Raw genomic sequence first — 27,980 nt, 5'->3', positions numbered from 1 at the left:
TCTAAATAGTGGGATGATGGAAAATGCCAAGTAGATTATAGCCAAGGATGTTTTTCCCAATTTAGAAAACATAGTTCCTTTCCCTCCATCTATCATTAATATCACCCATCAGTCTATTTATTGACTCTACGTAGAAATTCTGGATGTTGCACTGAAATCGCAAGAGAAATCAGCACTTTGCCACAAAAGAGCTTATAAGAGGAATGCAGGTTTCTTTTGTTTTTGTTTTTTTTGAGACAGAGTCTTGCTCTGTCGCCCAGGCTGGAGTGCAGTGGTGCGATCTCCGCTCACTGCAAGCTCCGTCACCTCCCAGGTTCACGCCATTCTCCTGCCTCAGCCTCCCTAGAAGCTGGGACTACAGGCGCCCGCCACCACGCCCGGCTAATTTTTTTGTATTTTCAGTAGAGATGCGGTTTCACTGTGTTCGCCAGGATGGTCTCGATCTGCTGACCTCGTGATCCGCCCGCCTCGGCCTCCCAAAGTGCTGGGACTACAGGCGTGAGCCACCACACCCGACCGAATGCAGATTTCTTTAAGTCTCTTATGGTTTGGCCGGGCGTGGTGGCTCAAGCCTGTAATCCCAGCACTTTGGGAGGCCGAGGCGGGTGGATCACGAGGTCAGGAGATTGAGACCATCCTGGCTAACACGGTGAAACCCCGTCTCTACTAAAAAATACAAAAAACTAGCCGGGCGAGGTGGCGGGCGCCTGTAGTCCCAGCTACTCGGGAGGCTGAGGCAGGAGAATGGCGTGAACCCGGGAGGCGGAGCTTGCAGTGAGCCGAGATCCGGCCACTGCACTCCAGCCTGGGCGACAGAGCGAGACTCCGTCTCAAAAAAAAAAAAAAAAAAGTCTCTTATGGTTGAGCAGAGAGGCCTTATGGAGCTTCTGTAAGGCTGAAATATCAAGGCTGAAGTGATTAGAATGCAAACAGCTTATAAGATGGATGGGTGCCTTGCTTCTCTGTATTCCTAGAGCCTTACCAGGGCCTGGCACAGGGAGGGCCCCTGGGCCTCAGTTTCCTTGCTTGCACTAATATTAACTCACAGCAGTTGTGAGTACCAAATGAGGTAATGTCTGAGGATGCACTTTGTCAGTAAATTAGGCATTTCAGTCTTTACTGTCAACACAAATGCATTCTGTGACATGTTTGAGGAGTAAATGAGGTAATGTATTAAAATCACAAATACTTTATAAATGATAGAGCTACACAAATAGAACATTTTCTTATCATCTAGCTTTGTTCCTTCATTTAAAGTTATGATTTGGCCAGGCTCAGTGGCTCATACCTGTATAATTCCAGCACAGTGGGAGGCTAAGGTGGGACGATCACTTGAGGCCAGTAGTTGGAGACCAGCCTGGAAAACATAGTGAGACTCCATCTCTGCAACAACAACAAAAAATTTTAATTAGCCAGGTGTGGTGGCACATACCTGCAGTCCCAGCTACTCGGGAAGCTAAGGCAGGAAGATCACTTGAGCCCAGGAGTTCAGGTTTGCACTGAGCTATGATTGCACCACTGCCCTCCAGCCTGGGTAACAGAGCAAGACCTTGTCTCTGTAAATTAAATAAATAAATAAATAAATAAATAAAAGGCTGGGTACAGTAGCTCATACCCGTAATCCCAACACTTTGGGAGGCCGAGGCAAGTGGATCACTTGAGGCCAGGAGTTCAAGACCATCCTGGCCAACATGGTGAAAAATATAAAACTAAGCTAGGCATGGTAGTGCACACCTGTGGTCCCAGCTACTCGGGAGGCTGAGGCATGAGAACAGAATTGCTTGAACCTGGGGGGTGGAGGTTGCAGTGAGCCAAGATCATGCCACTGCCCTCCAGCCTGGGCAGCAGAGCAAGACCCTGTCTCAAAGAATAAATAAATAAATAATAAAGATACAGTGATTTAAAGATAACAGTATCAGAGCCAAAGAACAATACTAGATCCTAGGATGAGAGTCTTTACCCTAACTTATGGTTCACAGATTTAATATTTTGTCTGGGCGGTCAGTAGAGGAGCTTATTGCCTAGAATGGGAGAAGGAACATATGTGTGATCCATATGTTACCTGTAGAAGTCATTTAAATTAGCATTGGTCATGATTGCTCACAGGCAAGTCAAGACCAGACTAACCAGGCTTGAGGACCCAGACATCTGGCTCTATACTGGGATCTTCCAGCCTTGGTGAATGAAGTCTCTCCTTTATCTTCTCTGGTGAGCACACACATTGTGTTGTTAATTTTTTTTTTTTTTTTAAAGAGACAGGGTCTTACTCTGTCGCCTAGGCTGGAGTGCAATAGTGCAATCATAGCTCACTGTAGCCTCAATCTCCTGTGCTCAAGTGATCCTCCCATTTGCCCGAAGTCACACAACTAGTAAGTAGTGTAACTGCAGTTCAGGTCAAATCTGTCTGTCTCCAAACCCTGCAAGTAGCCTCTCTACCCCACCCCCAATGCACATCTACAGAAAGCATCTCAATGAAGCAGAAATCTTTGTAGAAATATTTTTCTATTTTCCTTAGATGTTGAAAAGGAACTTTATTGGCCAGGCAAAGTGGCTCACGCCTGTAATCCCAGCACTTTGGGAGGCTGAGGTGGGTGGATCACGAGGTCAGGAGTTCGAGACCAGCCTGGCCAACATAGTGAAACCCCGTCTCTACTAAAAATACAAAAAATTAGCCAGTTGTGGTGGCGGGCACCTGTAATCCCAGCTACTCGGGAGGCTGAGGCAGGAGAATCGCTGGAACCCAGGAGGCAGATGTTGCAGTGAGCCAAGATGTGCCATTGCACTCCAGCCCGGGCAACAGCGCAAGACTCCATCTCAAAAAAAAAAAAAAAAAAAAAAAAAAAATGAACCTTATTTTATAATTTCACCAACCTCTTAATCTAGGTTAAACTACAGTTAATTGTATTCTGTTTTATATTTTCTGGACCAAATAAGCTCATGTCAGTTGGAAAATACCATAGACAATTTTGTTGCATTGTATGTTTTGGAGAGAATAGCAGAAATCATGAGTCTTCTAATGGTATTTCAGTATTTAACTGAATGTCAACAATCAATGGGTAGATTTCCATCTGCCTTCTGTTTGCGGGCCTTTCCTTTCTTCTGCTACCTCCAACATCCTGTTTTAGCTTTGAATGTATTTCTTTATTTGTGAGACAACAGTTTCTGGAGTAGATCTTTGAGCCCAGTGAGATGTTCTTAAGACAAAAGGGGAAAGTGTGAAAGAAATATGTCCTGGGACAGTAACTCCTCTGAGCAGTGGAAAGTGAAAACTCTCATTTTTGGATGGATAATTATTTGCTTGAACTTTGAGATGTTCTTTAAATATCCAAAAGCTGCTGACAGCCCAGGCCACAGTCAGCTTTCTCTCCTGATGTACAGTGGCGTGGCGATGACTCATAAAGGCCTGTACCTCTCCGCCTAATGTAATAATCTGGTAAGAAACTTCTGTTCAGAGAACCACAATGATGATGCTTTAGGCTAATGCCACAGACTTAGTCAATTAGTAAATATTTACGGTGTCCACTATGTACTTAACACCCTAAATTTAAATTTGTGTAGAATTTAAACAGGATTGAATTATAAGTGCGTAGATCAGAACTCCCAACAGAGAAGAAAGAGATATGAATCATCACTTTTATGTAGAGATGAGACTAGCAAATGTTCTAGTTATGAAAAGGTGGTTACATAGTGTGAAGTTGAGAAATAGTATGATGTTTAGGGCCTGGAGGGGATGGGCACCCAGTGAATATCCTTGTATGGTTCAGCAGGTTGTACAAAACTAGTTAGATGCCATCAAGGGCTTGCAGTGGGGCTCGAATAGTGAACGTCAGTGCTTGTCCAACATCGCCATGGGTCAGGTTACATGTAGCCAAGTAAATGCTTCTCACACCTGTGGCCTCACATGAACAACAGTGCACAGCCCTACGCACACAGCCGAGGCAGCACCTGTGTGGCATTTTCCAGGCTGATGTCTGGAATTCCCCTTGTAAGTAAAGCACTGAAGCTTCATTCCATAATGACTCACTGCCACTGCTCCGAAACACATCCCTCTTGTCCCGTCTGCCCATTTCCTGACTGCCCAGCATTCTCGGGCCTTGGCTCAACTGTGAGCCTAGCCTGACGTCTGCATCCACCCCTCCATCTCACCTTCTCTTCTGTTCCATCTCTTCCAGTGGTTCCCAGCTTTGGGTCCACCTCCTTCTTCTTTCTGCCTCCTTCATTTGAATTCCTCCAGTATTTATAGTTGGTACTTCAGAGTTTAGTACTTCATTATATACAGATTTGTTGTACTATTTTCCAATTGTTTTATGGATGCTGTGTATTATACTTCTTTCATAGCCCCTACAGAGGTTAGAGTGATGTCTTTGGTCCCTGTGGGGAGTGAGGTGGAATGTCAGGAGGGCGTAGTTTGCAGAACATCCCTCCCAGTGGTATTGATGCCTTTTCAGCAGGTTCTGTCCTCTTCATTTGCAAGCCACTGCTTTATCCATGAGGGTGCTCCCTACTTATGCCAGTGAATAAATTTTTGGTAAGTGGGGTAATTGTCTTTCCTAATCTCAGAGAAATATTTCTGCCAGTTTTTATGAAACCATCTTCCTTGATGGCCAGTTCCTTGCCTCCCAGGAAACTGATGAGGAAGCAAGACGAATGTATTGGAAAAGCCCAGCGGAGGAAGAGCTCCTGAGGAGTGAGTGGCGTAGCTATCTGCTTCATGTGGGCACTCCTGCTCTGTAGTGTAGAGTATATTTTAGGTGGACTAGAGGTGGACTCGGAGCAAATGCCTGCCTGATGCAGGCAACGTTTGCACAAAAACCAAAGGAAGAAGGCTGCTGGTGGGCTGGGGGTGGCAGGTGGGATTGCCCTTGGGCTTTAAAGAAGGCTGAGAAAACTTACTTCCGGAGTGGTAGGCAGGAGGAGTGAGGCCTGGAACAACAGTGTGGAGCGTTTGTGGTGGACGGACGGGAGAGAGGAACATGTGAGGGCATGAACTTATTTCTGACTCTTTACTTGAAAAAGCAATCCACTGAGCTAATACCCTAAAATGTAACAACCCAGAGGGCTTCCTTTCGAGATGTTAGTTTTTAGATCGTTCAGTATCCTCAATGCAAAGATGTGATAAAGCCAAGCTCAGGACTACTTGGGGACCAATTCTCATGCTCCTCATGTGTTATAATTCCTTAGCAGTTGCTTTAAAACTAACATTTTTCTAATCTTGAAATATTTAATAAAGCAGCTTTCTGCTAAAGAGCTGAAAACATTTTACAAACCTTATCATGAGGATATCTGTGCATAATTTATCATTATAAGTCATTTTTTTAGCCTACAGAATTTCATCAACTTCTTTCCTTCAGTAACATGTAATGTAACCTCCCTTACCCCATTTTATAGAAGAAAAAGCAAATCTTTGTAATGTTTAGATCATTCACCCAAGGTCACTTGGCAGAATCTGGAATCAAATGCAGGTCCTCTGGTTCTAAAACCTTCATCCCTGTGTCATTCAGTTATATCACATGGACTCCTAAGCTAGGCCTCAAAATCCTCCAAAAGTGCAAGTGACCTGCCCAGAGCTGTACCGCACAGAATGTTCAGAGAGGGTAGGGGGTGGGATAACTCCAGATGCCACTGGAGACAAGTAGTGTAGAGACACAAATGGGATCCTCTCCCTCCTCTCACATCCAGAATCCAGAATCTCTGGGTCTTTCCACTTGGGTTGTGACCTACAAGTGGGGGCAAAGCTCTTTAGCTCTCATAATCAGCAGGACTGATGGCGGAAGCTGGGCAGGGCTCCCTGGAGGCCCAGCGTTAGGCTGGCGTGTGCAGCAGCAGATAGGCGCCTGTCTCACAGTATCCCTTCTTCATGTCAGGCACAAATCAGCCCTTCATATTTATCTGGATTTAGCTGGTAGCATTTGTCTCCTAAGACTTGGTCACAAAGGAATCCACGTGACCTTCAGGCCTTCTGCTCTAAACTGGCAGGCGATCCTGTTTCTGCTCACAGCGTCCGAGGTATTTATAAAACAGAAATAAGTAAAGCATGCTTCAAAATGCTGTGCACACCATGTACTATTGCCCCCAGAACCTTCTCTTGGTCTTGGAGGGCAAGGAGCACAGAGCTTTTCCTGCTGTCTATCCCTGTGTAACAGGGTCTGGTGGCCAAGCCCTGAGGGGTGCTGTTGCTCCCAGGTGGCAGAATTCAGCATCAGAGAGCCACACAGCTGAAACAGATGGATGGGCGAGTGACCTCAGCTTTGCCCAGTTGGGGTGAGCGTGCCGAGCAAGTCTCTCCTTTGGCAGGGAAGGAGAGGAGCTTGGCCCATTGGTCATTGGTCGGGTTTCCTCACAGATGCCTGCCATGGTGAAATGCAAGACTGTCAGAGTGATAATGGGCTGCACGTGTTAATGCTCTCATTACGGGCCCTACAGTGTGTATTAGCCAGGCATTGGGGGCACTGGGAGCCTTGGTAAACCAGAACACTCAGGAACGAGGAGTCCTAGTTATTTTTATTTTCTCATTAACTGAGAGTAGCTGTACGTCCTTTTCTGTTGCAGGTCTGGGTGAAACTTTCTTCTTTGCCTGCCTTAGGGAGTTCCATGGGGTGAGTGGTTCTTCAGGCAACGGCTGTGCCAGGCGCTGGGTCTTGCCCTCCCACCCCTATCTCCATTTCCTCCTTCTGGAAACTTATTTCCAGACATAGAAAAGTGGGTGGCATCTGTATGGTGCCCAGGACAATCAATCTGGAGATGCCCTCTTCTTTAGTTTTATCCTTCTCTTAAAAATTCCAGTAAAGTAGGCACTTGAGCTCATTGGGTTCTGGTAAACTGGAATTTTGGTTTTGATATTACAGAATTTAATTATGGTATCGATTTTTAAAAATATGTTTAGGATAAATCTCACAATTCAAGTGCCTGTTCTCTTGGAAAATCTAGAATCTCCCTAGAGGAAATACCTGGCTTAAGATTTTTTTGTTTGTTCTCAGGTATGGATTCATGGTTTCTCAGTGGAAGAGAAAACAATTTTGCCTGTGATTTTACTAAGTGCTTTACCCATTCGTTCTCTCGTAGACAGTACTATTCTTTCAGCAGGGTTATTTGCTAGTGGGAGAGGCCAGCTTCCATTCAGTATTTTAGTAAGGGCACATAAAAGTGCCCAATTAAATGTTCCTGTTTAACTGGTGACTCAGTCTTCAGACATTTTCAGTTTGGTAACTTTCTTTGTGGAAGCTCATGGGTTAGTAGCCATTCCTGACATTTAACTGTGAGGTTCACGTTTTCCTGCATTGGGTAACTTTACTCCCCCTGAGAACTTGTAGACTATTTTCTGAAATTCCAGCAGATTGAGTCTGTGACCTTATGACTTTGTGGAAGAAATATGACTAAATAAAACTGTTATCACATGAGTAGGTTTGCACAGAAAGACAATTTCAAGGTCTTATGTTGAATACAACAGAGGGCAACCTTGCCTTAAATACATTTAATTATCTGTCAATCCCTCCAATTGTCTTCTACCAAATTGTGTGTGACTTGATGATCCCTTCACCTTGTAGGACCTGGTTTGTAAGAGATGAACTGGATCAACCAGGGGCTTTATCCTTCCTTGTTATGGTAACCCACTCCCACCCTTTCAGGGCAGTCCCTGGCTTGAGTTAGTTAATGTTCAAAAATCAGTGTTTCTCAGCATCTCTGGAAAACAGGATTGGCCCTATTGTTTCCAGGGCTTTCCCATCCCTTCTGGCTTGAGGTGGTGGTGGTGTGAGGAGGTCTTTTTTTTTTTCTTTCAAACAATAGAGACAGAGTTTCTCCAGGTCACACAGGCTAGCCTTGAACTCCTGGGCTCAAGCGATCCGCCCTCCTTGGCCTCCCAAATGGCTAGGATTATAGATGTAAGCCACTGTGCCCAGCCGAGAGGGGATCTTTTAAAACCCAGAGTATTGGTCAGGTGCAGTGGCTCACACTTGTAGTTCCAGCACTTTGGGAGGCTGAGGCGGGTGGATCACCTGAGGTCAGGAGTTCGAGACCAGCCTGGCTAACATGGTGAAACCCCGTTTCTACTAAAAATACAAAAAACTAGCCAGGCATGGTGGCACCCGCCTGTAATCCTAGCTCCTCCGGAGGCTTGAACCCAGGAGGCAGAGGTTGCAGTGACCTGAGATTGTGCCATTGCACTCCAGGTTGGGCAACAAGAGCGAAACTCCATCTCAAAAACAAACAAACCCAGAGTTTTTGAGCACTGTGAAGACTCCGTCCCACAGAACCCTCTGTGGGAGGACATGCGGGCCTAGACCAACACTGATTTGCTGAAAGGTGGATCTGGTGAGCTGCTGGCTAAGGTGTTCACTCACCTCATCAGACCTTACCCAGAGTGAGAACAGGGCCCAGTCGCCAGGCTGTGCAGTTCCCGAAGCCTCCTGGCTGTGCTCTGAGGCTCTCCTATCCGGTGGCAGTGACTCAGAGGACACAAAGGCACAACTCAGATGGGGATGGCTGGGCCTTCTCCCCCAAATCATCTGGGCTTGTTCTTGTCCCTGCAAAATGGCTTTTTTCACCCTATGATGGCTCTGACTTCTTTAGTTAAATGGCAGATAAAGTGGGGAGAAGGTGGCCCATTTCCTCCTTACTTTCTCTCCAAGGGTAACATGTTGCCCACATTTAAGGTTGACCACTTTTATCTGGTGTAGCAAGTTCAGTAGTGACCCGCCAAAATTTATGTCCATCTGAAACCAGTGAATGTGACCTTATTTGGAAATTGGGTCTTTGCAGATGTAATCAATTTAAGATGGGGTTGTACTTTTACCTAAGTTGCCACCAAAGAGGCCAAAAAATCAGGATGACATGGGATGGAAACAAACCATGTTTTTGGGGCAATGTGCTGTGGCCTTCTGCTATCCGTATCCTGACACCCTCACAGGGTACTTTGGGGGACAAAGTTTTATCTCAGGGCATTACAGTTTGCTGGGAGAGCCAGGCTAGGCAAGAGGGGATTTTTACCTGCAGGGAGGAATGGGTAGCCTTTCCATGGGCAGGAGAAGCCCCTCAGCAGGAGCAGGGTGGTGTCAGGAGGAGGGGTTCCAGCTGTGCACTGCCAAGGATGCATTTTAGCACAGAAAACAAGAACAATGCATCTTGGAACTGTTTATGGGACATGATCATCACCACTTATTATCCAGTAATTTATTTATTTATTTATTTTCTCTTGAGACAGAGTCTCACAGGTCACAGGCTGGGAGTGCAGTGGCCGTGATCTCAGCTCACAAACTCCGCCTCCCCGGGTTTTACACCATTCTCAGTTTTCAGCCTCCCGAAAGCAGCTGGGACTACAGGCTCTCTACTCAATTACCAAGCATATTTTTAGTATTTTTTAGTAGAGATGTCACCTGTTAGGTAGATGGTCTCAATCCCTTACCTGCGGGATCCTACTCAGCCTCAGCCTCCCAAAGTGCTGGACAGGCTGAGCCACCATGCCCAGCCTTCCAGTAATTTTAATAAGCCCCATGGTCTCATTTTAAAGATAATGTGGTCCTGTTTTGTAGTTAGTCCTCCCAACAAGAGCATGTCCCTGGGATTGACTTTTTTTTGAGACGAGTCTCTGTCAGCCTTTAGGTTATGCAGGCTGATCTCAGTTTCACTGTAAGCTCAGCCCTGGTTTACGCGACTTCCTCCTGCCTCAGCCTCCTAAGTAGCTGATTATAGGCGCCCCACTCACTCCTCTGCTAGTTTTTGTATTTTTTGTGAGACAGGGTTTCACTGGCAGGATGGTCTCTGGATTCTGATCTTGGTGATCTCACTTCACCTCGGCCTCCTGCAAAGCTGGGGATTACAGGCTTGAGCCACTGCGGCCCTCGGCCAGCGGGACACTCTAAACTCATTGAGGAGGCCCAAGCAGCCAACTGGGGCCCGTGAGTTCACTGCTAATGAGACCTGTATGTCAGTTAGGAAGGAGTATGTTTTGTGGTCATTTCTGTCAACTTAGGTTGTTTACTGAGGCAAAATGGAGGAAAGTTTAATAGTGGAGATGGTAATAGCGAATACAGTAGTACTGTATGCCAGGCATTGTTTTAAAATGCTCTTTATGTATTAACATGTTCAGTTTACAGATGGGGTTCAGAGGGATTAAGGAACTTGCCCCAGGACAAACACTGTAGCTGGATTTGGCACTGGCTGTCTCACTGCAGGACTGGACCCTAAATGAAATTTACATCTTCAACTAGATGGAATTGGAACAGAGAAATCCTTTAGGGGTTTGGCTTGGTTTTCTTTGAGAGGTATTTGCCTTAGGACCCATAAGTATCAAAGCTTGTTATGTTAGGTCCTTTTGGGTTGCAAGGAAGAGAGATCTCCCCCTCCCCCAGATGTCTGTGTCCTCTGAGCTCCCTCACTTTGCTGATAGCTAAGAGGAAAGGAAAGGATGGTTCTGACAGCTGAATCACAGAGGCAAAGAAGCCAAGCCAATAAGTATTTATTCACAGAATGCAATTTGTATTATGTCAACGAGTCATCTGAGGGTGTTCATGTCAGTTAGCTATCATCTGAATTGATTGGAGCTTGTCTGAGTAACAAGGGGCCTTTCAGAAGGATGTGGCAAACAGTCCCTTCAGCCACTAAGGACAGGAGCGTGGAACTCCTGAGTCATGAGAGGTAATTTGGGCATATTCTCTCACCATTCTAGAAGCTGGAAGTTTGAAAACAGGTGTTGCAAGGTTGGTTCCTTCCTTAGGCTCTGAAGGCAAGACTATTCCCCGCCTGTCTCCTCACTTCTGATGGTTGCCAGTCATCCTTGGCATTGCTTGCTGTAGATACGTGGCTCCAGTCTCCACTTCCATCTTCATGTGGCCTCCTTCCCTGTGTATCTGTGTCTTTGTGTCCAGATTTCCCTTCTTCCAAGGACACCAGTCATGGGGTTAGGACCCCCTCCAACAAGTATGACCCCATCTTAACTTGATTACATCTGCAAAGACCCAATTCCAAATAACTTCACATTCACTGGTTTCAGATGGACATGAATTCTGGGGGGAGGGTCACTATTCAACTTGCTACACCAGATAAAGGGTTTCCTTTGTTTGGGGTCTCTCTGCTCAGTTTGTTTGTTCTTTCCGCAGTGTAAGTTGCGTCCTGTCAGTGAATATTGGTGTTCCAAGGCTAAAAGCATCACGATCCCATGCAGGTGGAATAAATATGATGAAATTATTGGCACAGCTAAAAGAAAATATATAACTGTTTAATTTATTTGAAGAAAGAACAAAGGCCCTGAGGGTTGTTAGTTCTTATGAACTGTGTAATCATCTATGAAGTAGGCTGGAAAATGGCCATTTTCTGTTACAAAGTACAGCGATAGTTTTTTCCTATGCTCTTTAGCCGAGGACCGCAATTCTATCCCTAGAATCTCAGACATTTCTAGCTGAAAGAGACCTTTGGCATCATCTACTTCTAATATAACTTTCTCATTTTACAGATGGGGCCTTTGGGGCCCAAAAAGGTTAAGTGCCTTGATTCAAGGTCATCAGCCAGGAAGGGGCAGAACAGACACTAGGACCCAGGTCTCAGAGCCCCCAGACTGGAGCTTTTCCCAATGCAGTGGCGGTTTCTCACTCTATCTGTGCCTCCATCTGAAAATAATGCTCTTAGCCAGGGGAGAGCAGAAAGGGGCGTGGGAGACACAGCTCAGGCCTTCACCTCTGGTGGAAATACCAGTCAAGCTTATCTTAGAGACCAGGGGCAACACTGCGAGTTCCTTTAGTGACTAGATGTTGGGCATTTGGCAGCACCTTGGTTTCCTTTGTTAATGCAGACTATAAATGGAATTCTGACTCCCATTTACAGCACCTAAATCCCATTCATAAAATGGCAGGGGAGGTGTGAGCTAGCCGGCAGAGAAGGGATTGCCGCAGGTACACAGGAAGCCCAGCCCATCATGGAGGTGGAGCTGGGTTTGGGGTGGGGGTAGCTTCCTTTTCATCTGCAACATACCCAGCCCTCCAGCTGTTCTGTGTGACTTCTTTTCCCTATCTAGGCTGCCTGATGTTCATTTTAACTGGATTTCACCCGCCTGGAAAGTGGGGAGGGCCACACAAAATAATACAATGGAATCGGAGTTTGCTGTATCTAGAACAAGTTCAGAATATTAATATTTTGTGACAAGTCAGACTTGGGGATAAAAGAATACCATAAAACAAAATGCAGCAAGATAAAGTGAATGTGAAAATTTTTCTTCTAAAATTACTTAACTCCTCATTTAATACCTATGTATATGCACTGTACATGCACACACTCATACTTACATATGCTTCTACATTTTATACAGTTGTTGCAGTATATCCATGGGGAAACAGTTCCAGGTCCCGTGCAGATACCAAACCCACAGATGATCAAGTCTGATATAAAATGGCATAGTATTAGCATATAACCTATGCATATCCTCCTATATACATTAAATCATCTCTAGATTACTTATAATATCGATTACAAAGTAAATGATGTAAGTAATTGTTATACTGTATTGCTTTTATTTAAATTTTTTTTCTTTTTATATTATCTTTTCTCTTACTCTTTTTTTTTTTTTTTTTAAGAGCCTCACTCTGTCACTCAGGCTGGAGTGCGGTGGTAGCAACTTCCGCCTCTCAGATTCAAGCGATTCTCCTGCCTCAGCCTGGGATTACAGGCACGTGCCACCATACGCAGCTAATTTTTAAATATTTTTGATAGAGATGAGGGTCTCTCCATATTGGCCAGGCTCATCTTGAACTCCTGGTCTCAAGTGATCCACCCGCCTTGGCCTCCCAAAGTGCTAGGATTACAGGCGTGAGCCACCGCACCCAGCCTTATTGTTGTCTTTTTTTTCAAAATTTTTCATCAGTGGTTGGTTGAATCTGCAGTTAAGGAGGAACAACTGTACTTCATTCACTAAGGCTGGGTTCTAGATCTAGCTGCTCCATGAGTCCTTCCTTGCTTAATTGTTTTTTTTTCCTGGACTGATTTTCATCTAAGCTTCTAAAGTACAGATAGCCTTAACATAAATTTCTTTTCCTCCTGGTTAAAATGAGAATTTACTTAACTGCCAACCTGCACAATGCTAGGTGCACTGGAGGTAGTCAGGTACTTAATTAAGCCTGCTGAAACTCCAGGAGGTGTCCCCAGGGACATGCAGAACTGACCTGTTCCTCAGGACTTCAGGTTGAATGAAGGCTTGGATCAAGGCTGTGTAGTTGGACCACAATAATTATAAATAATCTCTCATAGAATTGCCTTCCCTGAATTGAATTAAATTTTAAAACCCTGGCATTTTTCGAGGGTTGAGGAAATTAATTCTCTACTGCATTTGCTATTTAAAAAAAGTTGTGGGAGGACATTGTCTGTCACATCACTCAAGGTCCCCTTACATAAAGTCCCACATTTTTTTTTTAATAATTCTGTGCCAGATAAGCCCTATTTCCACTGAGTATCTGTTATGACACTGGGTGAAGAGCACAATATATGTTAGCTCTCTTTCCATTTTGGAAACCATAGGTCTGACTGGGTTTCCCTTTTCTGCCAACAGAAAGCTCAGATAAGTTAATTAAAGCATAATCACATGCATTAAAGCTTTATCACATACATAATTGTTGTGTATGTTGACATACATATTTTCCTTTCCAGTGTTTTAAAATTTCTCCTTAGATTTTCTTAGTTACTATTTTAATGCTTTGTTCTAATAATAAAAATATTTGTAGTCATTAATTTTGGGAAATAGAAAAAAAGAAATTGCCAATAGTCTTATAACCCAGTGATTTTAGCATTCATAAAGATTTGAATACATAGTTTTCCTTCTGTATCTTTAGAAATTGCCAAGTAAAAGAGTCTAGAAGTCATAGTGGCTTCAACTGTTCATTCTCTCATGTAAAAGAAGTCCTGAGATAGGCAGTCTAGATCTGATATGGTGGCTCCATTAAGTTGTCAGGAATTCAGATTTCTGTCTCTCTGCCCTGCTGTCATCTTAATGGGGCTCCTAGAGAGACCTCAAGGTCACTTCAGGGCCCGAGACAGCTGTTAGAGTTGCAGCCATGTTTTCTGCATTCCAGGGACACAAGAAGGGAAAAGGGCAGACAAAGGGTGAACTCCCTGCCCTCTAAGGAGCCTTCCCAGAAATTAGATAAACCCCTCCAGAGCTGACCAGAATTTAGTTACATGGACTCACCTAGCTAAGGGAAGCGGGGGTATGTAGTTTTTTTCAGCTGGGCACATTTCCCAGGTTTCTCTACTAAGGATGAAGGGGACATTTACTATCAGAAAGCAGTTAGCAGTCTTACACATTTCCAGATCCTTCGCTATGTGTATAGATTCACTAAGGGTGTTATCTTGAAGCTGTCTCAAGTAGTTTGTGGAAAGAGTTAAGGTATAAATAAACCTCAATGAAAATATCAATAAATAAAAGGCACTACATCTTGTTATCCTGTCAGCTTTGCCACTCTTGCCTTTCCATCATTTTTTCTAGGAATTTTTTATTTATATATATATCTGTATATATATAGATATATATAGATCGTATATTTTTCAAATATTCAGTCAACACAGACCTTTTCAGGGCTAGAAGGGACCTTAGATGCTTTTATCCAAAGATTGCATATTCAGATGCTTACGGGGACCATTCAGGTACTGTAAATGATTAAAGCGGGCCAGGGGTCAGTGTTGAGGACCCCACTAATAGGGAGTGGTGGGGACTGTGGCCACCTGGAGAGAGCTTGCTGGGTCTGAAGGGGGCAGCCCTGCTGAGCTCTGTCCATTGTTGTGGTGTGACAATGCTGGCCCTGTGTTGCCAAATCTTCTGATTTTATTTCCAAGAGAAATCAGAAATCTAGATTTTTATCTGAAATTCCCTGGTGTTAATAATATGGCAATGAATAAATTTGTTTTTTAAATGCCAACTGAATGCAACACTGCCCCATGGACTGCCAGTTTAGGATCTTTGATCAGGTCCATGCCCTGTTTTTCATTTGACAGCCAAGCCTGTGGGGTCAGGTGGCCTATCATGTGGCTGAAGACTTTGCTGTTCCGGCCTACCTCACCACAGCCTAGTCTATGACTAATTTGTCTCAGAATAGGGACAGATAATAATTGGAAGTTAGGCAGGACTGTTCCGAAGGTTAATTGATTCTTTCCTTCAACTGGCTTTGATTTTCTTCTGAAGTCATTTTGGTGTGGTAGAATCAGAAAAAAAAAATTGGGCTTGAATCCCAGCTCTGCTGTTTACAGCTGTCTGACTTTGGGCAAGTCTCTGGTGTCTCGTGTGTGTCTCCTGCACCATGCATTTTCTTGCTTGCCTCTCTCTTTCTCTACTTACCTGCCTTCAAGTAGCACAGCATGGTGATTAAGAGGAGGATCTCTTGGGCCAGATATGAATGCTGGCTTTTCTACCCCGCAGCTGTATGACACTGGGCAAGTAACTTAAACTTCCTATGCCTCAGTTACCTTGTCTATAAAATGGGGTAATAATAGCATCTACCTCATAGGGTATGGGAAGGATTAAATGAGCTAGCATATGTCAAATTTGAAGAACAGAGCTTAGCACGTAGATAGTGCTGCATAAACATTGGCTGTTTCCCCCATGTTCTCTCTTTTTGCTTCTGCTTTTTTGGAAGCCATAGATCTTTTAGCAGATTCTTGCAGTAGGCTCAGCTCAGGTCCCCCATCTCACAGCGAGCACTTTTAGCTTCTGGCACTTCTTAGCAGCCAGCCTCTGGCCCCAGTCTGAACTGAGACCCTACAAGCAATGCAATCCCCTACCCATTGCTTTTGGCCCTGTTCTGTTTCTGGTACTTTGGTTTTGAGCCCATCTGTGCCCTATTATTTTTCTCAGCTCATATTTTTTTCTGTCCCTGCTGTATGTTTGGAAGAGAACAAATGAGGGGACTGGCTGTGCTGTCTTGATCTCAAACCTCGCTAAGTGATTTCATTGGTCACACAGAGATGTTACCTGTCCTGTTAGGCATTTCTGGAGATTATATTGTGAGATAAAGGTTCAAAGCAATGTGAATTGGCTTTAGCCAAAATGAGGAACACAGCAGAAAACTTGCCCTAGAAACCAGAGAGAGCCTGTCAGTCTTGGTGGATTCACAAAGCCTTCTTGCAGCAGGCTTGTTAAAAAGGCCAAACGTTCAAGAGTGTGGCATACATGTTAATTAACCAAATTGTCTTTTCCCTAAAGACTTTAAACGCAGAGAAACTTAGACTGTGCTTACGTTTCAACTTTAAAACATCACCATCCAATCTTTTTAGCTTTTAGGTTAGTTTGAATAAGAGATCTGACCTGATCGGCCCAACTGTACAACTCTTCAAGGAAAATTCATATTTGCAGTGAGAAGAATAAATAACATTGGTATGTATTGCTGAGACTCTTATTTTTGCTTCTCCTCCCCTTATGTTAGGAAGCAGTGAGTAGAAGTGGGAAGGAAAGAACTTACTTGTTTGATTTAGTAAGTCCACTCCAAACCAACAAGAAACTACTTGCTGCATTACCCTGTTCTCTTTCCAACAAAGGTGATGAGGAAGAACTTCTAGTTCAGTTCCATATTACCAGCGTATAGTCAGAGAATTTCTGGTGGATTTTAGTTTTGGTCCTCTAATAGAATGTGGAGACTTAGAAGCCTATATTAACAAGCTGCATCATCTTGGACATTTGTTTAGCCTTAGTTTGGCATCCGTGGCAGGTTCGGACAAGGTGAGGAATGGGAGCTACAGATTAAACCTATTGGGCATCTTAGTGCAGTGCTGTGTACTTTTTTAGGCCACAGACCCTTTTTAGATAATCTGATTAAAGCTGCCAACTCTCTCCCCAGAAAACTGCTTATGTGCACAAACTTTCATGTGATTTCAGGGGGCTCTTAGACCCTAGGATCCCATGGGGAACCCACAGACCCCAAGTTAAGGATCCTTGTTTTAGGGGTTTATAGATAGCTTTCAGGGGATATGACCCCAGGAGTGAGGAGAAGTGTCACCAGAAGTTAAGTTTTTTTGTTTTTTTTTTTTGAGATGGAGTTTTGCCCTTGTCCCCAGGCTGTAGTGCAGTGGCATGATCTTGGCTCACTGCAACCTATGCTTTCCGGATTCAAGTGATCCTCCTGCCTCAGACTCCCAAGTAGCTGGGATTACAGGCATGTGCCACCACACCTGGCTAATTTTTGTATTTTTGGTAGAGACAGGATTTCACCTTGTTGGCCAGGCTGGTCTGGAGCTCCTGACCTCAAGTGGTCCACCCACCTTGGCCTCCCAAAGTGCTACGATTACAGGCGTGAGCCATGGTGCCCAGCGCAGAAGTTAAGTTTTAAGAAAACTGTCTCCTCACAGAAGTTCAGTGTAGCTGAGTTTATATTAATGGTCTAGCCTTGATTTGAAATTGCGTCAGGTAAGTTTTAAAAAATCCTTGTCTTGCCCTGATGGTGGAAGACTAGTGACGGAGCTGTGATCTTTTATTTCCTTTCATTATTGAACTGGGAATCCCTGCCAGAGGTTGTCTGCCAAAGTGACCTCGAGTTTAGAAAAGGGTTTCTGAGTCCTTTCTGGACTTGCTGTAGGTCTTAGGAAAGTTCGGTTGCTTATACCCCAAACACAGTTGGTGGAGATTGTTTTGTTCTGCCTATCCTGTCTCCGGCACTGGCTACCAGAGCTCTCATGATGACTGTTGTTAGCAGAGGCTACTTGAAACCATTCCAGGGGAAGCTGTTGCCATAGCTACCTTGGCTGTGAGAGTTACCATTTTCTCTTTTTTGTTAGCTTGTAGTTTCCCTGATTTTTAAGGTAACAGCTGATGTTCTGTTTTTCTGCCGAGCAGCAAGGAAAATACTGGATTTTTGTTGCTGTTGCTTTTGTCATTGTTGATGTTTGGTTTTATGTTTGGAGGGGCGTGTGTTATATATAAGGTGAAGTTACTTCAAAAGATGAAATATTGGGAAAGCTTGGGAAAGGACAGATAAGCATATATATATTGTCTGTACTCCAGTTTTAGATTTTGGCCTAGTGGTCAATTTGGTTTACTTTTAACCTAATTTTGGACTAATGGCTACAGTCAGCCTCCACAGGGGGGAAAAAAAACAACTAGCCAAGCTCTCACACCTGAAACCCTTAGGAGCCAGGATTGCTGTGACCTGGGCTGAGTCTGACTCAGACTCCAGCACTGGGGAGCCTCTGGGGAGCAGATGGCTGAGTCAGACTGAGGTTGCTTTATCTCAGCCTGCTCTGCAAATAAAGGGGTGAGGCCAGCAGGCAGTACAACCACACCTGGTGGCACCAGCAGTCCTTTCCGGGTTTCTGTTCAAGGCTGTAAACACAACACTTAACACACACCTGGGGCACAAGGTTCAGGTAAAGTCTACAGAGAGGAAAAAAAAAACAAAAGGATGACCTGTTAACAAAAATCAAAGTTCTACTCGTGGTCCTGTTGCCACCACTTTGACTGATCTTATTTTTACCCCCCGATAAAGAACACTGTTCTTAGCATTTTTCGATTTTTTGATTTGCTCATCTTAGAAATGCTTGTGAGATTATAAAAAGAAAACACAGTACCTCGTTTATCCATGCTCACACTGTTTGTGATTTGGATTATGGCCAGTTGATTAGTAGCTGCAAGGTGCTGGCGGTGTCTGCCTGGCAGGAGCCTATGGAAACATCTGAACTGTGGCACACCATCACTGGCAGTGTCTCTTAGCCCACCATGCATCTGTAGGGTTGTGGGCATCACCTGTCCTCACTGTGCTTGTAAACCTAGACCTATGCCTCTGCTCCCCAGATCAAGATGAATGCCATGCTGGAGACCCCCGAGCTCCCAGCCGTGTTTGATGGAGTGAAGCTGGCTGCAGTGGCTGCTGTGCTGTACGTGATCGTCCGGTGTTTGAACCTGAAGAGCCCCACAGCACCACCTGACCTCTACTTCCAGGACTCGGGCCTCTCACGCTTTCTGCTCAAGTCCTGTCCTCTTCTGACCAAAGAGTGAGTAGACCTCATGCCCTCTGTATGCTCAGCTGCTGATGTATTTGGCTTTGTGTGATGTTCAAAGAAGAATCTTATCCCGTCGTGTCCTTAAGGCATCAATGGGATATGGCGTCACTGGTGTTAAAATAGCCACAGTCTGATTGCAGTCTAGTGTTTGAATCCTGGAGGGTAGGAGAGAATCAGATCTCTGTTGCCTGAAACATTCCTTCCTCCACAGTGTGATGTCATTATCCATGACAGGGACTTTGCAGAAAATAGTAGTCATTTTTAGGCAGATATGGAAAAGTTGGACAGTATTCTAGTCCTTAACAAATGCTTTGTTGCCAGTTCTAGGATGGAGGAACTATCCTCACCCAAAATAATTAATAAGCAAAAAAAGCACAGATCCAATAGTTGAGTACTCTTCATCTGCCTTGTTGAAAAATGTACCAAGCATTAGCTAAGAGAATGCACTTAAAGAGAGTGCTTTGTCTCAGTGAACCAGGTTTCCATATAGAAGCCCAGATCTGTATTTTTTTTAGATAGAGTCTCGCTCAGTCACCCAGGCTGGAGTACAGTGGCATGATCTCGACTCACTGCAACCTCCACCTCCCGGGTTTAAGCGATTCTGGTGTCTCAGCCTCTGGAGTAGCTGGAATTACAGGTGTGCTCTTTAGTAGAGACGGGGTTTCCCCATGTTGGCCAGGCTGGTCTCGAACTCCTGACCTCAAGTGATCTGCCCGCCTCGGCCACCCAAAGTGCTGGGATTACAGGCATTAGCCACTGCACCTGCCCCCAGATCTGTATTTTGGAGACAGCAGGGGAGGGCTCTGCTTCTGATAGAAGAAACCATAGTTGTAAAATGAAGGGAGTCTGCACTCTGTGTCACACATACTGTTTTCTTTTGTTTTTTTTTTTTTGAGACAGAGTCTCGCTCTGTCGCCCAGGCTGGAGTCCGGTGGCCGGATCTCAGCTGACTGCAGGCTCCGCCTCCTGGGTTTACGCCATTCTCCTGCCTCAGCCTCCCGTGTAGCTGGGACTACAGGCGCCCGCCACCTCACCCGTCTAGTTTTTTGTATTTTTTAGTAGAGATGGGTTAGCCAGGATGGTCTCGATCTCCTAACCTTGTGATCCGCCCGTCTCGGCCTCCCAAAGTGCTGGGATTACAGGCTTGAGCCACCGTGCCCGGCCTACACATACTGTTTTCAAGAGATGCAGTGTTCACCTTTTCCCTGTGGATGTCTTCTGAATGACTGTGTCTTCCTCTGGGGCTCAGGCCAAGCCTCGTGCACAGTCGGTCTGAATTCGTCTCCTTTCTTGTCATGCTGCTTCACTCGCTTTGTACTTCTTCAAGCTTACTCCGTTCTGCCTGTGCCTTCTCAGACTGCAGCTACTCAGGGAGATGTCTTCCTCAAGTGTGTCCCTTCAGCACATGACTAACGCAGCTGCTAAGACCCGATGGTGGTAGAAGCTCTTCCCTGCATCCTGATACCACCTCTCATCCCCTCTCTTGGCTGTTGGGGACACTGGGTGAATGATTCTCTTCTAAGAGCAGACAAATGGGCAACCAACATCTGAGAGTTTGGGCCCCTGCTTTGTGTAGTTGTCTAGTTAATTTTCACATGCTATTGGCCAAGGGTGAACAGCTGCCATTATGGGCTTTGGGTGTTTTGGGTGTTCACGTGTGGTATTCTTATGCAGTTTTCTCATAGTTGTGACAGTGATGCCATGACCCCAAGTCAAGAGATATGTTGCCTAATAGTGGTGGACACTATAAATGTCATCATATTGAATTTGGAACTGCCCCTGCTGAGGGGACTTTTCATTACGGTAGGCTTCACAGCCAGGCACAAGAGCAAGGACATGGTGTTCTTATATGCAGTGTTTGCAGTTAAAAATCAGCTCTGTAAAGGGTATGTGTAGTATATGTTTTGAAAATCATCCAGTATTTTTCATAGTTGTATTTTGAATGTTTCTTTCGTTCTTCTTTTTTTTTTGTTTGTTTTTGAGACAGAATCTCACTCTGTCCCCCGGGCTGGAGTGCAGTGGCATGATCTCAGCTCACTGTAACCTCCACCCCCCAGGTTCAAGCGATTCTCCTACCTTAGCCGCCCCAGTAGCTGGGACTACAGGCATGTGCCACCATGCCCGGCTAATTTTTGTATTTTTTGGTAGAGATGGGGTTTCAGCATGTTGACGAGGCTGGTCTTGAACTCCTGACCTCAGGTGATCCGCCTGCCTCAAAAGTGCTGGGATTACAAGCATGAGCCACAGCGCTCAGCCTAAATTTTTTTTGATACTTAATTTAGATCAATAATTTCGACTGACTACTGAAATTTGCACTCACTTTCAGCTGTCAGTTTGGGTAGGACTGCTAGGCCCAGTTCTTTGGTCATCTCATTTTTAGAGAGCTCTTGAAAACCAAAGTATTTAAAACCCTGCAAGTTTCTGTGCAGATGAGTGCAAATTTCCACCCAGCATTAGTTCCTGAGTAATTAGAGGGAGGAAGCCATGCAAAAGCTGCTATTGCCCAGGCTCCAGAAAAGCATCATGTAAGGTTTGATTCCATACTAATTGTTCAAAGTGTAAAAGAAAGCTGATTGTGGCAGTTTTTACCTCCTTTTCTTTTTTTTCTTTTAAAAATAATCCAGAGACATTACGCCCAATAGTTTCTCTTTGCTTTTTTCCCTCCCTGGCACATTTTCTTGATGAGTCTAAGGTGTGACCTCTACTGAAATGGCTCCCACCCACCTCCTTAGGAGGTGGAAGTGCATCCCCAGCCCCATCTCCTTGGACCTTGTGGCTGTGTTTAGAAAATTAGCATCAGCCTGAGCCAGGGGCATCAACATGGAGCTCCCTGGTCACTGGCTGATTGCCTGAACTAGGGAGGGGTGGAGGTCAGCCTAGGTTAAAGGCAGACCTGATGATCATTTAGGAGTTAGCTGTGGTTTGAAGGTGTATGTGAAGGGACAAATTCTCCAGAACCAATTTACTTCCAAAGCCTCTGCCTTTGATGATAGGACCAGCCCTCTTAGAGCATGTTGGAGCATTGCTTAAGCAGCTAAATTCTAAACACCCGAGCAGTCTGACTTCAGCATGACAAATGACTAAAGGGCAAAATTCACTTTATTGCCCCTCCATCCTTCAACTCACCCCTTATTTCTGTTTTAGATTTTAATTTTAGGAATCACTGTATCCTGTGTTCATGTCTCATATCACCAAAATGTTTTCACATTACTACTCTCTTTTGTCCACGTTACTACTGCATTTGAAATTTATTGAGTACCTTTCATAGACATTATGCCATTCAGTCTTAACCAACCTTGAGGTTGGATTCATTTTTCCTTTCATTTTAGGGATGAGGAAACTGAGAGTAGCAAAGAGGGAAACTGAACCCAAACTGGAGTGTGACACCAGGTTGGCTGCCTTCTTATCTGTGGGGAAGTGAACAGGGACTTTTCTTGGGTACAGGTGAGAGAATTGAGGCAGAGGCCAGCCCCCGATGACAGTCCCTGGGTGACCTTTGTTTCCCATCTGACCTTCCTTCTGTTTCTGTCACTCCATTGGAAGTTACTGTCCCCCAAGGTCTTTTTCTGTGTCACATGTCTGTAACAAACTCCCATGTGTTGGAAGCTAAGGGCAGGAAACACGTCTGTTGTGAGGGAAAGTGCTTCTCCTGGGACTTTGAAGATTTTTTTCCTACAAGGAAGGCTGTCTGCAGCCTTCACAACCACTCGCCTAGGCTGGAAAATTCTGTTAACTGATTTACAACAAGCTATTAATATTATTCAGTAATCCTGACCGCGGGTAGCTGGTTATGATGACATGTGCGGAATCAGGACATGTCCTCTTACTGTTCTGGTATAGAAAAAAAGTTGATGAAAGGTGAACATTGAAAGCATGCTTAAGGAGCAGGGATTACTGTTTTCCCCTCTCAGCATTAAAGTCAATTCGAAAATCTGTTTTAAGATGATATACCCAAAGATACATTATAAATGAATCTTTTAATGTCTGCAGGAAAACTTTGCTTCAGTGGGATGTTATGTCTCTTGTTCACTTAGAAACAGATCAATATTTACCTAGTGATTCATTTTTTGTTCTCACGAAGTGTTTACTCTTAGTGAAACAAGCAGACGCCCAGTTCAGAATTATGACAAAAATCTAGATAGTCACATAAATCTTTTTTTCTGAATAAAAACCTTAATGCATATTCATTTTCTTAAATAGAAAAGGTAGAGCACACAAAAATTACCGATAAATGTTATAGCTCTTTCTTTTTTCTTTTATGAGACAGAGTCTCACTCTGTCGCCCAGGCTGGAGTACAGTGGCGCGATCTCGGCTCACTGCAACCTCTGCTTCCCGGGTTCAAGCGATTCTCCTGCCTCAGCCTCCTGAGTAGCTGGGATTACAGGCATGTGCCACCACACCCAGCTAATTTTTGTATTTTTAGTAGAGACAGGGTTTCACCCTGTTGGTCAGGTTGGTCTCGAACTCCTGACCTCATGATCCACCTGCCTCGGCCTTCCAAAGTGCTGGGATTACAGGCGTGAGCCACCGTGCCTGGCTTTATAGCTCTTTTGGAATTTGTCTAACAGGTTTTTCAGTTTTTTCAGAAAACCTCCCACGTGAAAAAAAAATTATAATTCTACCCAGAGATAATGCGCTATTAATATGTGGGCAATCATCCCTGTGGTTTTCCTTCTGCTTATACTTGCCCCCATAAAATCACGGTGATAGATATTGTTTGGTAACCTGCTTTCACCAAACCATGATGAACGTTGCCATGAACATTCACCCATGCTGCTACCTATCTACTCACATTTGATTTTTTATAGCTTCAGAATTCTGTCATTCATTCAAATTTCCTGATGGCTGCTGGCAACAGTTGGGTAGAGAAAGACCTTTGAATTGAAATTTGAACTAGGATGCAAACCTAGGTCTTCTACCTCTAAACTGGCCACAGAAACCCCGACAAAATGATAGCCCCTCTGGTCCTTGGTTTCCTTCTATGTAAAATGAAATAGGTATGTCTCCCATGGTGCCCTTCAGCACGGACATCTTCTGATTCTGGTACCTTTGCTTTGTTAGCAAGCATCAGAGTGGTCTTTTTAGGGGAAGGACCCTGGGAGAGTGTCCCTGACTGCAGGGTAAAGAGACTGGTTTTCTTGTGTGTTTGTCTTCTTCTGACTATTCCCAGCCCCCGTACTCCTGGACAGGCTGGCACTGTCTCCGTTTGGCTTTTTTTTTAAAGTACTTTTTTAAGCTATCATTTACATACAGTAAAATATACAAATCTTAAGTATATAGCTCAGGGGCTTTTGTGTATGTATTCAGCTGTGTAATTACCAGTCCCTTGGGTGTTTCCAAAAGTGTACTATGACCTCCCTGCCTCTGACCCACCCGTCTGTCATAATACTACTCGAGTTGGCTTCCTCACGCAGGCCAGCAGCTGAGGCATGAACCTACCTGTCCAGCCTCATTACTCACAGCATTCTCTCATTGCCTGTGAAGTACCTGACCTTTGGGCTGTTGTCTCCCCACTATCCCAAATCCCCTCTTTTTTCTCAGCACAAAATGCCTCTTATCCTATAAGAAAACTTAAATAGCATCAATTCTGCTTTTAAGAGACAGAGTCTCACTCTGTTGCCCAGGCTGGAGTGCAGTAGTACAATCATAACTCACTGTCACCTCAAACTCCCGAGCTCAAGCTGTCTTCCTGCCTCAGTCTCCCAGGTAGCTGGGAATACAGGTGTGCACCACCATACCCAGCTAATTTTTAAAAAATTGTTATAGAGACAGAGTCTCATTATGTTGCCCAGTCTGGTCTCAAACTTCTGGCCTTAAGCCATCATTCCATCTTGGCCTCCCAAAGCGCTGGGATTTCAGGTGTGAGCCTCTGTGCCCTGCCCTAAATAGCACACATTCTGAGCTACTATTCTCTAACTTGCCCCCCTACTCCTCTTTAGCCAGAATGAGCCCTTCTTCCATCTTCCTACCATATTTCCCCAACATATTACTTCTGTGTTCATTTAAAATGTTCCATCTTGTTTTATGAGAATTTGTGTCTCTTTTCTTTATCACTGGAATGTATACCCCAAATCAAGAGCCACATACTTGGGGAGACAGAACAGGATTCCTGGTGGTTCCAAATCTCAAGTACAATGCCGTCCTGTATCTCATTTTTCCATAAACAGGTATAAGTGAATGATGTTCTCATTTTGGCAGACGCCGTGTGTGCCTGCCCAGGAGAAACAAACTGCACTGTCTCCGGCTTGTTCAGTGGCGCTCCAGGGAATCAGGTGTACCTTCAGCTCTGACAGAGCTTTGTTGATCTGGGAAGGCTCTACCCTGTTTCTGGAAGAAGATGGATTGTTTATGGTCTTAAATTAAGGCAGGACAACATTAGGCATATGCATAATGGCAGTTCACAGCCTCCACCCTTCCCTCTGGGCCTGGCTGAAGTTTTTATCACCAGGTTCCGGTTGGAAAGTAGACAGGCAGCAGGTGCCCTGTCTCTGGAAGCTTGCTATTAAAATGTACATACTCCCCTGTGGGAAGCGGGCTGCTGCTTTTTCACTCATTAGCAAGCTTGCCAGTATGGGCTGTCTTACAGCTAAAGCTGAAGGCATTTAGGAGGAGTGTGATGGAGGGCTTAGCTAATAGACAGGCCTAAAAACAAAGAGTTGAGTTTTCTTCACTGGATCCAAGAGACATCTAGAAGCCCCTGCAGAGTCCAGAGAAGGGAGGCAGTGTGATGAAGACCACAGCCACATGTGTGTGGGTACTTTCTTCCCCAGAGATGAAAATGTAATCGCTTTCTTCTGCAACCAGCTGCCACCTGTATTAGTAAGAACGGGACATTATTGTTCTCTGTGGATTTGAGAGACACCTGAAACTTAGGAGTGAGGGGCATACCCACTAACACCAAGCCAAAAATAGCAGTTGGCTCTCCTATGCCATGGTGCCCTCTCCGGACGTGTCCTCCTGGAAGCTGCTTCAGGTAGTCATAAGAGAATGGGGGGAGCCCTGTGGCCCTTCCATAGACCGTAATGGATTCATTACGGTCTGTGGTTTTCCCTTTTTCTCTTCACTCACTGGAGTACAAGAGTACAAAAGAGAATCCAATTGGAATGCCGTTCTCATCATAATGTGTCCAAACCTTTAGTTTCCTGCCAATTAGTCATCCATCAGTTTTGGTTAATGAACATTTGAGGATCTACTTCTCTGAGACTCATTGTGGGGAGGCATTTTTAAAAGATCAGTTTTTCAAGCTTTTTAATTATGGAAATTTTCTAGAGGCACTTTTTAAAAATCAGTTTCCTCACAAATGTGCTTCCTAATTATTTCTCTTTTTCTTTCTTTTTTTTTTTTGAGACAGTGTCTCACTCTGTTACCCAGGCTGGAATACAGTGGCACAATCGTGGCTCATTGCAGCCTCAACCTGCTGGGCTCAAGAGATCCTCCTATCTCAGCCTCCCAAGTGTCTGGAAACAAAGGTCCACACCACCATGCTAATTTTTAAAAATATATTTGTAGAGACAAGGTCTTACCATGTTGTACAGGCTGGTCTTAAACCCCTGGGCTAGCGATCCTTCAGCCTCAGCCTCCCAAGTGCTGGGATTACAGGTGTGAGCCACCTCACCCAACCCCTAATTATTTCTAATAAAGCAGAGCAAATCTACTTTTGATTTTTCTCTCGAACAGTGCCAACTCCCTCTCTATTGTTGTTGTACATACTTACTTCTTAACAGTAAATATCAATTTTTCTTTTATCTGCCCCAAATAAGAGCTCAGTTCTGTATGTACAAGCACTATATTTATCATAGATGTGCAAAATATGCTATTTTTGTCCTAGTGTACCAAGGAAGTATTAAATAATTAGAAGTACAGTACAGAAAAGCACTAATTCAAATTTCTCTGATACTGCAATATATGGAGTTATTTTCTGGATCCAAAGAGCACGGGACTCCATATATGAAGCGGCCACTCCTTCCATTTTCTTCTCTGCCTCCTTGTTATAAAGCTGTTTCTTTGCAGAGGCAGTACCAATGCAGAGGCTGGGGTTAGGAGCTTTGAGATGGACAGTTGGTGTTTTCTCAATCTTAAAGCATCAGGCAAATGCAACTTCACACACTCCCTTCCAGTCAGATTGCCACCCTAGGCCCCTCCTAGGTAAAAAATTCTGGAGCCAGCACAGCTTATTTATTTATAGCAAGTTAAAGCTGAAAAGAATTTCATTATCTTCGAGTTAAATTTCTCTTAATTCCCTCTTGCTCACAGACATTCCACATCAGATTTAGATCCTTTCCTTCTTGGCTGAACACTAAAGCTTTGTCCTTTTCACAGGATAAATTCCTAATTGCCAAGAACCTTAATTCCATTGACCTGACTTGATCTGTTTTAAGAGTTGTGCAGGCTGGGCGTGGTGGCTCACACCTGTAATCCCAGAACTTTGGGAGGCTAGGGTGGGTAGATCATGAAGTCAAGAGATTGAGACCATCCTGGCCAACATGGTGAAACCCCGTTTCTACTAAAAATACAAAAATTAGGGCTGGGCGCAGTGTCTCACACCTGTAATCCTAGCACTTTGGGAGGCCAAGGCAGGCGGATCACCTGAGGTCAGGAGTTCGAGACCAGCCTGGCCAATGTGGTGAAACCCTGTCTCTACTAGAAATACAAAAATTAGCTGGACATGGTGGCAGGCACCTGTAATCCCAGCTACTCAGGAGGCTGAGATGGGAAAATCGCTTGATCCCGGGAGGTGGAGGTTGCAGTGAACCAAGATCACACCATTGCACTCCAGCCTGGGGAACAAGAGTGAGACTTTGTCTCAAAAAAAAAAAAAAAAAAAATTAGCTGGGCATGGTGGCACACCTCACCCCTGTAGTCCCAGCTACTCGGGAGGCTGAGGCAGGAGAATCACTTGAACCCGGGAAGCAGAGGTTGCAGTGAGCCTAGATCGCGCCGCTGCACTCCAGCCTGGCAACAGAAAAAAAAAAAAAGAGTTGTGCAAATATTTCTTTGGATATTTCTGGTAAACTATTAACAA

At 44.5% G+C, this 27,980-nt stretch overlaps 1 protein-coding gene, 1 long non-coding RNA gene and 1 other non-coding gene across 7 annotated transcripts in view; 2 read left to right on the top strand and 1 right to left on the bottom strand.

Moving 5' to 3' along the window:
• Positions 1 to 27,980, top strand: part of ABHD2 (abhydrolase domain containing 2) — a 118,497-nt gene that overhangs the window by 11,191 nt on the left and 79,326 nt on the right. For 3 of the 4 annotated variants that reach the window (XM_003901360.5, XM_009210891.4, XM_017960910.3), the window contains exons 2-3: positions 16,243 to 16,342; positions 18,749 to 18,948. In XM_003901360.5, coding sequence (XP_003901409.1) covers positions 18,755 to 18,948 — 194 coding nt within the window. In that variant the 5' untranslated portion in view covers positions 16,243 to 16,342; positions 18,749 to 18,754. The remainder of the gene's footprint in view (positions 1 to 16,242; positions 16,343 to 18,748; positions 18,949 to 27,980) is intronic. The other variant, XM_009210892.4, reaches the window with a different exon arrangement.
• LOC108586797 lies at positions 1,354 to 18,668 on the bottom strand. Of its 2 annotated transcripts, none has more exons than XR_001904565.2 (3): positions 18,526 to 18,668; positions 12,273 to 12,365; positions 1,354 to 1,383 (listed from the first exon to the last, which is right to left on the bottom strand). It is a non-coding gene; the product is annotated as an uncharacterized LOC108586797 (long non-coding RNA). The 2 variants fall into 2 exon arrangements; XR_004185046.1 differs by lacking the exon at positions 1,354 to 1,383 and adding an exon at positions 8,460 to 8,522.
• Positions 23,493 to 23,556, top strand: LOC116276062. Its single transcript, XR_004185509.1, has one exon. It is a non-coding gene; the product is annotated as a U7 small nuclear RNA (small nuclear RNA).

The sequence above is a fragment of the Papio anubis genome, chromosome 7 (assembly GCF_008728515.1).
Source record: "Papio anubis isolate 15944 chromosome 7, Panubis1.0, whole genome shotgun sequence".
NCBI lineage: Eukaryota > Metazoa > Chordata > Mammalia > Primates > Cercopithecidae > Papio > Papio anubis.
This window is presented reverse-complemented; position numbering and strand designations above follow the sequence as displayed.